The 12,089-nt window shown below is 42.2% G+C and overlaps 1 protein-coding gene across 2 annotated transcripts; it reads left to right on the top strand.

Moving 5' to 3' along the window:
• The first annotated feature begins 1,489 nt into the window (after positions 1–1,489).
• nfkbie (nuclear factor of kappa light polypeptide gene enhancer in B-cells inhibitor, epsilon) lies at positions 1,490–10,144 on the top strand. 2 transcript variants are annotated; one of them, XM_071919058.2, is made up of 6 exons: positions 1,490–2,233; positions 5,048–5,150; positions 6,491–6,701; positions 7,344–7,432; positions 8,470–8,718; positions 8,889–10,144. In XM_071919058.2, the coding sequence occupies exons 1-6, from the start codon at positions 1,902–1,904 to the stop codon at positions 8,955–8,957; spliced, it is 1,053 nt and encodes a 350-aa protein (XP_071775159.1). In that variant the 5' UTR covers positions 1,490–1,901; the 3' UTR covers positions 8,958–10,144. The 2 variants fall into 2 exon arrangements, with proteins under 2 accessions (XP_071775159.1, XP_071775160.1); XM_071919059.2 differs by lacking the exon at positions 8,889–10,144 and having other exon boundaries at positions 7,307–7,432; positions 8,470–8,712.
• Positions 10,145–12,089: the final 1,945 nt, after the last annotated feature.

Here is a 12,089-nt window from a genome sequence, read left to right as displayed (position 1 = left end):
CTTGTGGTGACCCTACAGTCATGTTGGCACAGAAACTGTTTATCATAGCCCACAGTATGGACATTGGACTGGACTGTGGGCATAAAATAGGCCACATGAAATAAGTAAACATGACAGCAGATGACATAAAAACAGATGGCTGTTTTTGGCAGAAGTAAGGGCTTCTCTATAACAGCCTATATGGTGATACTATTGTTTCATGCACTATATTTAAGATGAATGCAGCCCATTCAAAAGCAGGGAGCAGTAGCTGTCTAAGTGTGCCCTCTAAAGGCCGTACCATAACAAGTCTGTTCAGGTAGGACAAGACAAACAGAGGGTGATAGCTATGTTATTCTTAAGCTTTTGGGATGGGAATAATTAGGTACTTTTAACACTGTTTTTGTGTATTTTTGCATGTAGGCCAAGGTCTATGACAGAGAAAGGAAGACAAAAAAACAGAATAATTTCAGACCAGAACGTCTGAGACAAATTGAATCATGTTATAGGCTAAAGTACCACTGGGAAGATAGTTGCCAAACAGCTATGCACACTATGGATTTATGTAATATCAAAGTGCAGATTCATGCTGTATAGGTGCTCCAAGTTGTGGGCCCCTAGCAGTCCCGTTGCAGCAGCCTATTAATGTTTGTTCAATGTCAGCTCCTCAGAAGCTGCTGTCAAACTCAACGGGCCAACATTTACGTCTTCCAGCTTCAGTTTTTGCAGGTTCTTTCTGAAAAGGCCGAAAATCCCTGGATAATCACCATGTAGTTTCGTGCTGCAGCCAGTGTCAGGCTAACCAGAATAAAAGATACAACTTCTGGTAATAGCTTTCAAAATAAAACCTATATTGACACGCATGTGTCGATTATTACAACACACGAAAGGGAACATTAAGACTACGTAAGGAGGAATCTGTTTTTGTGTGTTTCAGCCCTGGCATGTTTTGCCTTGACTGGCCCTTCCATCCATCCATCCACCCTTTGACAGTCGACATTAAGCCTCTACAGATAACAACGCTGTAGGCCCTATTCCTCATTCCTCACAATTACACTTCCGATGTGAATAGGCCTACCTAAAATACCTACCATTGCTTTGTTTGTTTTACAATTAAAGAAAGTTGTGTGTTTTGTAGCTACAAGTCATAGTCTATTTTCCTTAAGCCCTACAATATGATCCAAATGCATTGCGATGTGAGATTTGAGATGCACCTCAATTTAAAGCTTACAGTCGGCACTAACAAAAGTGCGCTCTTAAAGGATCAGAAAAATATGATAAATTCATACAGTAAATAAGTCGACAGGTTGAGACAAATTTTAGGCTTTTATTTTGAAAATCGCATACTTTCCTGTATTGCTCTGGCTGAAGCCTGGCTAGCTTTACACGCAGCGTTCATCCAGTAGGACTGGGGTGGAGGGGGGTAGGGGGGGTCACGCCCACTGGGGATTCCCCACAGACAAAAACAGCTTTGCTATTTCACATGTCAGCTCTTCCCCCTTATCGCCTTTCATTGCTCACATGCCCTCCGGCTCGACTCTGCCTGGAGCTCAGTGTTACCGGATATTTAGACGACGGGGGAACAGTTTCGCCTCGTTTCATTTGTGTTCTAAAGTTTGGAATGACTTTACTATATTCTTAAACACTCTCAAAAATCTTTAAAAAAAAACAAACAAACAAAACAAACAAAAAAAACCCTAAAGGCCATTCCGAGGTAGTGTATTCGTGTTGGAAGCGGTGGCATGAAACGCAGCGGCTCATTCCTCCGGTTTCACAAAGGAGCGGTGGTTTCCTCAGGTGTCACTAGGCTTTCCTCGGAGGACCGGGCACATCACCGAGCTGCGGCAACGCCACCAGCTACCAGGCTTTAAATCCGCAGGTGGTGGTGGTGGAGGGAGGTGGGAAAGCCCAGCGAGGCCACCATGGCGAGCGGCGACTACAGAAAAGAGGACTTGCTGGAGGAGAACCGCACGGACTCTGGTATCGACTCGTACAGGTCCATACTGAAGGAGGAGCCGTTTCCGAAAGCGGCGCGGGACCCGGGCTCCGACGGCAGCGGGCCCAGGGACAAGTTTTCCGCCGGAGAGGAGCGCCTGGACTCTGCTTACGGCTCGTCGTCCCTCACGGTGGAGAGCCTGTCAGAGATAGTGGAGGAGTGCAACCTTTCCAGCCGCGAGGAGGAAAGCGCACAGGGCACAGAACTCAGTGAGCAGGAGGAAAACTTGCTCACAACTATTACTGAAGATGGAGACACGTATGTATTCATTTATTTGCTTATTTTCTTTTTTCTTTTTTATATCCTTTTTCAGATTGTCTTGTGCTGGATTTATTCAGTTGCTTTACTGAAAGGCCAGCTGATGCAGACTGATGCAATTTTATTATGGTGCCTTCCATTTTAAATATACAACCATGCTATTCCAGTTAGTTGGGCTACCATTCTCTTGGCAGTATTTTGAGTCGGTTATTTCAGCTTTTGCCCCACTAATGTCTTTAATGAAGTGGCCTGCATGAAAATTAACTTTATCTCAATAATCTCTTGGGTTAAGAAGCAATTTTCTCTTCAATTTACCTCAGAAAATCTTTTATACATATATTAGCGCTATTAAATTGACTTTCACAATGTCAGCTTAGTGTGGAATCCACCTCTCCATAGTAAAAACCAAGAATAGAAGTCAGCAGTAGTGTAAGATGTTATTGCTTAGTGGTTCAGCCAGGTTATGAGAACATGATCTCAAATTACTACAGTCTCTCTGCACCCAGGTGATGTTTTCTTTGACATCACCTGATGATTCAACCAACTAATTGCCTGTCAGCCACAACACATAAGTCTTTTTGGTAATTCCATGGTAATTGGACATGATGAAACTAAAGTGCTGTTTATGAAGTCTATAAATGAACCTGGATTCAAGCCATAGTGTGTGTGTGTGTGTGTTTTTTTTTATTATTGGTTTTGAAGGGGATTTCATTGTGGTGCGATACTGCTGAGTTTTTATGAGCCTTGTCATGGTCATGGATGTGGACGGACTCCTGTGGGGCGTCTCAGTCGGAAAGCAGAAGTGAAACAGATAGGCCTGGACTTCCCCGTGTAGCACAGACAAAGCACATGCTGTGAGGCAGTCATGTCTTTAATTTTTGATCCAGCAGCTTACCAGTAAGGCTAGGACAATGTGTGTGTGGGTGTGTGTGTGTGTTTTTTGGTGGATCCCAGCATTCACCACCCACTTTTCATTATTTTACCAGACGAATGGAAAGATATGATCCCTAAAAATGTTGATTGGTAGTGCAGACAGACTCACCAGCCACAGCCAGTGTTTCTCAGCCTTTCGACTGGTGGCTGGTGTTAATTTCTCAGTCTGAATCAGTGAGATGAAGGCCGCTGCTTCATGCACATCATCCAGACTCCTACGTCCGCATGGCCTCTCGCAGCCTTATCAGCCCCAATAGACCTTCCTTTGTGACCCACTCATCCTTTCAAGTGCTGCTATGTCATCAGACTGTTTCGACGTTTTAGTGCTAATGACTACTGTGACTACCGGCCTAATCAAACCACTGATGTAGTCAGAGCGCTGTGTTGTTGTCTCTCTGACCTCTTTTTATTTCCGCTCCCTGATTGTTTGTGCTGCATGGTTTCAGTGTCCTAAGTTTAGATACCTGCTAGAAAACACCTGAAACGCACCACATCAGTCTGCTGAGACTCTGAGAAAGAACCATGCAAACCCTCATTTTCCCCCCTGTGGGATTTTTTAGCTCTTATTCATTCAAGTCTTACTCAAACCAGGAAGTCCCTTTGACATGAATGTCTGCTCACAGGAGGGCCTCGCTGGCAGCGCAGAGCCGTTAGTCTGCACTCATTTGAATCAGGGTCATTGAGGTCTTGTGTCCCAGTGAAATTTTTTCACACACACATTTTGAATGAATGACATCATTTAACTTCATTCAGACACTTTGATAAGTTGCCCTTTTCGCGTCCCAGCAGGTTTGACCTGAAAGCTTGCATCATTCATTACAAACATTCAAAAACAACTTTAAAAAGCAATACAAATTCATGACAAAAAAATGCATTTTAAAATACTTTTGTCAGGGGATGAGTCATTTTTAAGGGATTCTGTTGTTTGTTTTTTTTTAAAAAGCATTGTTGATCACTGAATCCCCTGGTTATTTTGCATTTATATCTGTTTGAAGACTAAATTAATCTGGCTGTGAAAAGTTAAAGAATTCAGCTAATGTAATAAAACAGACATTTGGTCCAACTATTACAATCATTCATTCAACCAGTATGCTCAATGCAAGACATTGAATGTAACTGCCTCACTACTGATCATACAGTATAAGCGAGGAAAGGGAACAAGGTCTTAACAGTGACCTATAGGCCTAGTACACTGTCTGCTTTACACTCAACCTCATTTATGTCCTTGTGTGAGTAGGAATCAGTTTCAGCTTGTATCACATGAAATTGGAGAAAATATATGTATAAAGATCAGTTTTCATAACTTGGAACTATATCTTTGATTTGGTCAGAAGCAAAAATGTGTTCAAATCCTTTTCTAAATGACAGCAGTCCCACTGTGTGTTATAGGTTAGTCTAAATTAAGCACTATTGCATGGTTCCATTTCCTGCTTTTTGCACACATTTGTTTGCTACAACTTCCCACTCAGGTTTTGAGGTTACTGTATTGTTCTTTTTCACTTGCTTTGCCTTTAAGCATTTTAACTGAAGCCTACAAAGTTGCAGCCGCTGACAGATTGTTTTAACTTGCCCCTTTGTTTGACATTGAACCATGCTATCTTTTCTAAAAAAAATTCTCGTATTGCTCAATATCTCGACCATTAATTCTTGCCACTCAGCCCACTAAGCATTACATTTCCAGGTAGTTTGAGATGAATGCTGAGGGAAAATTATGTGGCAATATTTTTTCTCCGTCTCTTGTTGAAATGCTCTTTTTTCCTACTTCTCTAGAACGCTGCCTTTGAGTTGATTGCTCAATATAAGAAAAAGTAGGCCTACAGGTTTTTGCAAGCATGATAGATAAGACGATATGTTTTCTTCTTCTGTTTGCCACTCCTTTAGAATCCTGCATTTAGCAATCATCCATGAGGATGAATTCTTTGCTCACCAGTTGATACAGCTATTCCCAAAAGATGTCCTGGACATCCAAAACAATTTGTACCAGGTAAGTGCAACTGCAACACGTCTCTTTAAACAAAACTAGCAGAGGTTTTACTGGAACTTTTCAACCCTTGATTACTTCCTCAAAATTAATATTTTGATTGTGGCAACAGTAGTATTATTTATACCTCTGGAATTCAAGGGAACTGCTGTTCCTCTTTCTCTGCAGTACATCCTCTCTCAGGGACGTCATTGTGGGTGGTTCCAGTGTTAGCTCATAAGGGACTTTGAATGGAAACTCCCCTCCTCTACCTCCTGTAGAAATAGAACCACAGGGAACTGTGGAGTGTATCCTTGTGCGAGTGTGGGCGGAGGAATCTTTCCAATCTTTCAAGATGACAGACGTGGTTCTTGCCAGGGTAAAAAACTTGAGTGTAGACAAAGCAAGCTGACAGAACCGCTTGTTTCAAAGGAAACATCTGAAGAGGCAAAGTTGAAACTCAGCAATTCGCTCAGTGACTCAGTTAGTCCTGTTCTCTTAGAAGAGTTTACCAAAAGCCACACACACACGGTGGCCATTTTGATTGCCTAATTTCCCCTCAACAGTCAATCTATGAGCTGACATTTGGAGACATTAACAAAGAATCCTTGTTTATCCCTTATGGGTTTTTTAAGGATTTAAATCCACCCTAAAATACACTTGAACAACAGCTGTTAGCAATGTACTTTGCCTTTCCAGAGCTGTTTTGTTGTTTGGTGGTGTATTTTTCTTATTCCTGTGGACAACTGGTCAAACACAGACAATGTGTCGTCACAGCAAGCTGTCTGCAGCACAGCTACAATGGAGTTTAACTGCAGAAAATGTTTCAGCGATCTAAGACATCAACGGTAAACATCAGGTTTTGGTGTCAGTCCCGCAGAATCAAAGAGCGAGGGTTTTTTCTAGAGCCGCCATTTTGCACCGATGTCCAACAATCATACAGGGAGAAATCGATCATAGAAGAGGCAGAGAGACCAATTTCTCCACCGAGAGTAGCCTCAATAGACCAGAATGCAATGCAGCACAGACATGTTGTGTTTTGAGTAAGGAGCGCGACTCTCAATTCTCCTCAACTGGAAAAACTCTCACTTCACTATCGCTATCACTCCCTTTACCTACAGGTATAACCTACAGCTGAACACAACAAGTTCATGCCGCTTTGTTGTTGAAAAGCATTCTGGGAAATGTAGGAAATCACTAACTGAAGTAGAAGTAGACGAGGTAGATTGAGGGAAAGTGGGTATATCAGAAAAGTAAATTACAGCACTTCAGTGCTGAAATTTAGTAACATCCAGTTTTGATCGCACATCCCATCCCCCTCCTTTGCCGACCCCTGTGTTATTTCTGTTTTTGGCGATACCCAGACTCCTTTGCACCTGGCCACCTACCTGAACCTGCCCAGCGTGGTGCACGGCCTGGTGGAGAAAGGGGTCAGCCTGGAGCTGCAGGACCAGGACGGGAACACGGCGCTCCACGTGGCCTGCCAGCACGGCCAGACGGACTGCGCCACCCAGATGACCAGAGAGGTTTCCCCCAGCAAGCTGGCGCCGGTCCTCGAGACCCAGAACTGGAGAGGTGAAAACAAGGACTAGCTCTCATGATGCTGTTGTCTCCGCTGCAGAAGTCATGTGTTTTTTTTTTGTAGTTAGGGCCATTTCCTGTTTACGTGTTTGCATCGTTGGTGTGATGATCTGCATTTACGGTTGAAATTGTACTTCCCAGATTGCTCAACTCAAAATTTTCAGTATGTCTTTTGGTCCTTTCATGAAGCTGGTACTTGCTCTGAGTCTGTGCCAAAATTTTAAAGTAAACACTTAACTCGCTTGCCATTTCCCATGCAGCATTAAAGAAACATCACATTTGAAATGGATCAATCATAGACATAGACCTAGACCTTCTAGCTTCAATCACTTTAGGGAAAACTGGGAAAAGTTAATGGAAATGTAAGGATGAGTTAGATGAGACGCAGGCTGAATCTCAGCATCATTCAGGATTTAAAGCAGATTTGGTTTTGCTCGCCCCAGAAACAGGGGGTGGCACATATCTGACTGATTTGAAAAAATCTGTTTAAGTTGATCTCTTCTCTCCTGGTCTCAGAAGTTGATGTTGCCGATTGGAAAACCATCATTTTTATAATGCATTTCTGTTTGTTTGTTTTTTTTACCTCAAAATGAACCCAGTGACGTTCCACATTACAAACAAGATGTGTACTTGCAGGTCTTACCTGTCTGCACATGGCGACACTGAGCAGGCATCATCACCTTATCAAGCTCCTGATGAAAAAGGGAGCAGACCTGAATATCCAGGTTAGTCTGTCAAATGTACCCTTCCTTATTATTAGGATCCCAGGCAATATGCTTTAAGGAACGTACACTGCATTGCATGTTTTTTTTTATGACAATGGGGGAAACACACATTTGACATGTGGGTGTCTCTGTGGTTAGAGAGACCACAGTGTGACTCGGGCTCAATCCCTGCAGCAACCAAATGAGGCTCTGTTTAAGAAAGCTTCAAATTTGTCCTTGATTTAGACAGTCAACCTCTACCTGTACTCTGCTTATAAGCTTCGGTCCACATATCTGTCTGTCTCAGAGGAATATGTGAAGTAAACTAAATCCGGGTGATGGAGAGGATTTGTTTTTTCCCATGTATAACCAAGCTTTAGTCTGTCTCTGAATTGGACCGCCCCACGATGTAACCACATGCGATCCAATAATGTGCCAGTATTTATAATCACACTTATCCCTTCCAAACTCTGTTTACTGCTATAACGGCTATAAATTTGCTGCACCTGTGCAGTGCTGACAGTGATATGAGCTGAGCTCAGGGGTTCCTGCAGGATTCATGGAGACGTAATTAGATTTGGGATATGATTAGGCCGGGCCGGCTGCAGCTTTTTCAAGGATCACTGGGAGCCGAGCCGCCCAGTCCCAGTCTGACAGGGGAAAAGCCCCGCCGCTCTGACTTACTATTGATGGCAATGGGAGGGAACACGTCAGTCTGTCCTGAAACTACCCGAGACATTCCTCTGAGTTTAACTCACTGCCCAAAGATATCACTCTGCCATCCCACTGCCTTATTTATTTATTTGTTTGTTTGTATGTTAGTTTTTATTGTTATAATAATAATAATAATAATAACTAGGCATCAACTAGTACTACTAAATAAAGCTTGTACAACTTTTCAAAAGCAAAGTTAGAAAGTGTTTGCACATTAAAACATTGAATAAAACAGCAAATAAACAAACTACAAATGAACTACTTCATGTTCTTATCCCGTTTCTCCACCTGAGGAATTTCCCCTAATCTCCCCTCACCTTTTTCTCTCTTTTCCCCCCTCGCAGGAAGGAACCAGCGGGAAGACGGCTCTCCACCTCGCCGTCGAGCTGCACGACATCCAGGCGGTGACTCTGCTGCTCAACAACGGAGCCAACGTGGACGGGGCCATGTTTAACGGCTGCACGCCCCTGCACCTCGCCGTGGGGCGGCAGGACGCCACCACCGCCAACCTCCTCTGCCAGTCGGGCGCCGACAAAATGCTGCGGAACATGGAGGACGAGACGGCGCTGGATCTAGCTGACGGCAACGATGATGTGAGTGGGTTTGGCTCACCTGCAGTGCCGTAACTTCAATGATGCACGCGTGCATACTGGGGGTCAAATATTTTGCAATTCCCATTGTTTTGCTTGAGGAATGCAATGTAAATTCAAAGACGGTGTGTCATCAGTAAAATGTGACCTTCTATTGTATCCCTTTCTTTCAGATTCTGGCTCTATTTCCATTTGACGACATCCAGATCTCCGGGAGGTCGGTGGTGGGTGTGAAGTATTGAGCTGAATCAGAGGTTGAACTATGAATTCGGATTCATCTGGAGCCTCGCCGCGGCTGGCACCTTTTTTAAAATGAAAAGCTTTATTTCAGCCGAGGAGGCCATGATATAGTTTCTCCATTCGTAGTATGTTTTGATCTTATGGTTATTTATCTGTTTTCCAGGCAAATATGCGCTCTCTGTAAATTTTCCTTCCTTCTTACAAAGAGGTACAAAGGCAAATATGATTCTGCTTAATTGACTCTCACCTGGACTCTGATAAAAAATCAATGTTTGTAAGTTATTTGCTCGTTTTCCGCTTGTTGCCTCGTGTCTCTAGAGGGTTTGCATTTAGCAACATCATCCACTTCACTATGAGTGGCAAAACTTCTATCAGAGTTTTCATTGTCCATAAAAAACGCTCTAGAAATCTACCTCTTTATCACATTAACTCAATTTTGATGGTTAGAAATGGAACTTCAACTCAAGACGCTTCGCTGTTTCCCAAACCTTACCAGTGCTGTGATTGCCTTCGTGTACCTCTATCTCTCCTTTTAGGCCCAGGTTTATATTTCTGAAACTCTTTTTTATTTAACTCTGCAAGAAACAATAACAAGTGAACATTTGACAGGGTAACAAAGACATGAAGACATTAGGACATTAAGACGAGATACCTGACATGTCACAGGTTACAGAAGGCGAGTAAGGCAGAGGAAAGGAGGGTGAGGGGAGCAACAAACCAAAAAGAAATCAAACAAACACAAACTTGTGGCTTTTCACAATATGGCCAATGAGAGGCTTTTGGAGGGATGTGATCACAGGCAAGACAAAAACAAAAGCAGAAAAACCGTAATCTCTCATTTAGAAACGAAAACTGAAATCCTGAGAAGAAAAACTGTTGACATCAAGTAAACTGATAGCCCATATAGAAATCTGATATAAATCGCAAATGTAACACCTGCAGCTTCATCTTTGATTGTTGGTTTTGTTGGTTTCATGTTGTGAGATGCATTGCCCTTCCAGCATAACTGTATTGGCGGTAGAACGTCGTGCTGCAGCAGCTACGCAGCATGTCAACGTGTTTCTGTACTTATCTTTCGTGTCACTCGTCTGCGGTAGATTCCTTGGTGTGTAATTACACTGGCCTGTCTAGATATAATAAGCAGTTCCAAGCTCATCATTTATTTTGTAATAAAATGAATAAATTATAATTGCATCTTGTCATCTTTTTGTGGGAGGGGATCTTTGGAAAATGTGGACCTATGTTTATGGACACCAGTATACTGTATGATAAATGCACACACACACACAGAGTGAATATAACATGTAACATTTGTTCTCTGCTGATTATTTATGAGCTTCTTTGATTTATCTTTTTGCCTCATGTACAACCAGGACATGTTGTTCCTCTGTTTATTCCATTTTAAATGTGCAGATAAATAAACACTAATGTGATTTGCGCAGCTGGACAGACTGTTCAGTCAAGTCGCCCAAGTTATTTTTATAAACTCTAACGAGCCGGCTGCAGGACAAAGACTCTTTCATGAATACAACCTGATTCTTTTCCTCGTTTCCCGTCAGCTGCTTTTGTAGGTGTATCTTTTGTTTTCCTGTTACTGGCTTCTTCCTGATGGCCCCTGTGGTACAATGACGCTGGAAAGGCTGGAAATTCCACTCAGCTCTCTCTCTCCCTCCCTCTCTCTCTCTCTCTCCCTCCCTCCCTCCCTCTCTCTCTCTCCCTCCCTCCCTCCCTCCTCTCATAAGCACATGCCCAAGGCGAGACAGGCTGAATAATAAAGAGGCTTTTCAGCTGGCAAGGGATGCATTGCTTGTGCTTGTTTCATGTTCATAAAGGGATATTTACAAGAATAATTCTCACCTGTAACTGCAAATTGCCATGTTTTTCCATCCCAGGTAATCTATTTAACCTTTAAGTCAGGTGAACAAGGCTGTAAGTGCAGTGCTGGGAAGAGTCTGGGCTCTGCAGTGGCAGGTTGAGGTGCACAGATACATTTGTTTTGGTTACAGCTACTAAACCAACAAACCTCTGTGGTCAGCAACTAGAACACCGTGTTATGAAACCGTGCCTGCTTCCCCATTGAGCTCATGGCCTGGAAAACACTCACTTTTAAGCTCTCTGTGTCATGTGACAATTAGAATATCTTGTCTATGCGTAGGCTATGTCAAAAGCAAAATATGTTGTCAAAAAGTCAAATAAGCCAAATTCACTCGTCATTTCCACACTAGCATGAATTATGCTTTTCTACTCTAAATGAGTTATTGTCTTGATAGATGCATCAAGGTCCACAATATGAGCCTATATGACTGTCCATTATTGGCATAAGATGTGTGGACATCTTATGCCAATAAGAATATAAGAACTTAAGTCATAGATAATATGCATCCATATTCATGTTCATAATGAGGAATCTTCAAACATCTCAAATCGATATCTCACTTTTTACAAGTGAATATGATTTGCTGCTGAAATCAAATAGAGTAGTTTAATTATGACCAGAGCGCACTTGATCCAACAAAGTGGGAAATACAGCTGGGAAAGTTGCAGAGATGCAACATTTAAACAGTGGCAACAATGAATGGAAAAAGAGATTGATTTTATATAACATGTTATTGTTTGGTATCCTATGGAAATAAATAGTATTGTTGAATGTTTCTATATTCCCTCTTTGTTTAACTTTAAGTTGTCACTCATATACAACAACTTTTAGTTCATAAATTAATTACAACCTCAATTATATACCTGATGTGCATTTTCTCCTCTTCGTTTTGCTGCTGCAGCTCAAAGATACTCTGTGCTGCTTGATTTGAGATAAAATAAGATAGCAATTTATAACAATTAATACAGTTAGGGCTTGGAGGGCAGTACAACGTATTGAAGGACGATCTGGGTTAACATCCACTCTTACTCCAGTTGTTAATAACCCTGACTTTCTGCCAGGTGTCTTAGATTCAGGTTTCAAACATTGGGATTCGAAGGATATCTCTTCCTTCGGGGACCTCTTTGAAGACAGAGTCCTCATGACCTTACAGAAATATGATGTATCCAGAAATGACCTCTTTTGTTTCTTTCAGATAAGAGATTATATTAAGAAAAGAACTTCCTTGTTAACTGATTTGAATGTCTCTGATATTGAA

Source organism: Centroberyx gerrardi, chromosome 18, assembly GCF_048128805.1.
Source record: "Centroberyx gerrardi isolate f3 chromosome 18, fCenGer3.hap1.cur.20231027, whole genome shotgun sequence".
Taxonomy (NCBI): Eukaryota; Metazoa; Chordata; class Actinopteri; order Beryciformes; family Berycidae; genus Centroberyx; species Centroberyx gerrardi.
The sequence above is the reverse complement of the archived record's forward strand: the minus strand, read 5'-3'. Positions and strand labels throughout refer to the sequence as shown.

What these genes read in the sequence shown, in the direction of transcription:
- nfkbie (XM_071919058.2), top strand. Translation starts at nt 1,902, where the DNA reads ATGGCGAGCGGCGACTACAGAAAAGAGGACTTGCTGGAGGAGAACCGC. An exon ending in ATTACTGAAGATGGAGACAC is followed by an intron (nt 2,234 to 5,047) that starts GTATGTATTCAT and finishes CCACTCCTTTAG; the next exon opens with AATCCTGCATTTAGCAATCA. An exon ending in TAGCTGACGGCAACGATGAT is followed by an intron (nt 8,719 to 8,888) that starts GTGAGTGGGTTT and finishes CCTTTCTTTCAG; the next exon opens with ATTCTGGCTCTATTTCCATT.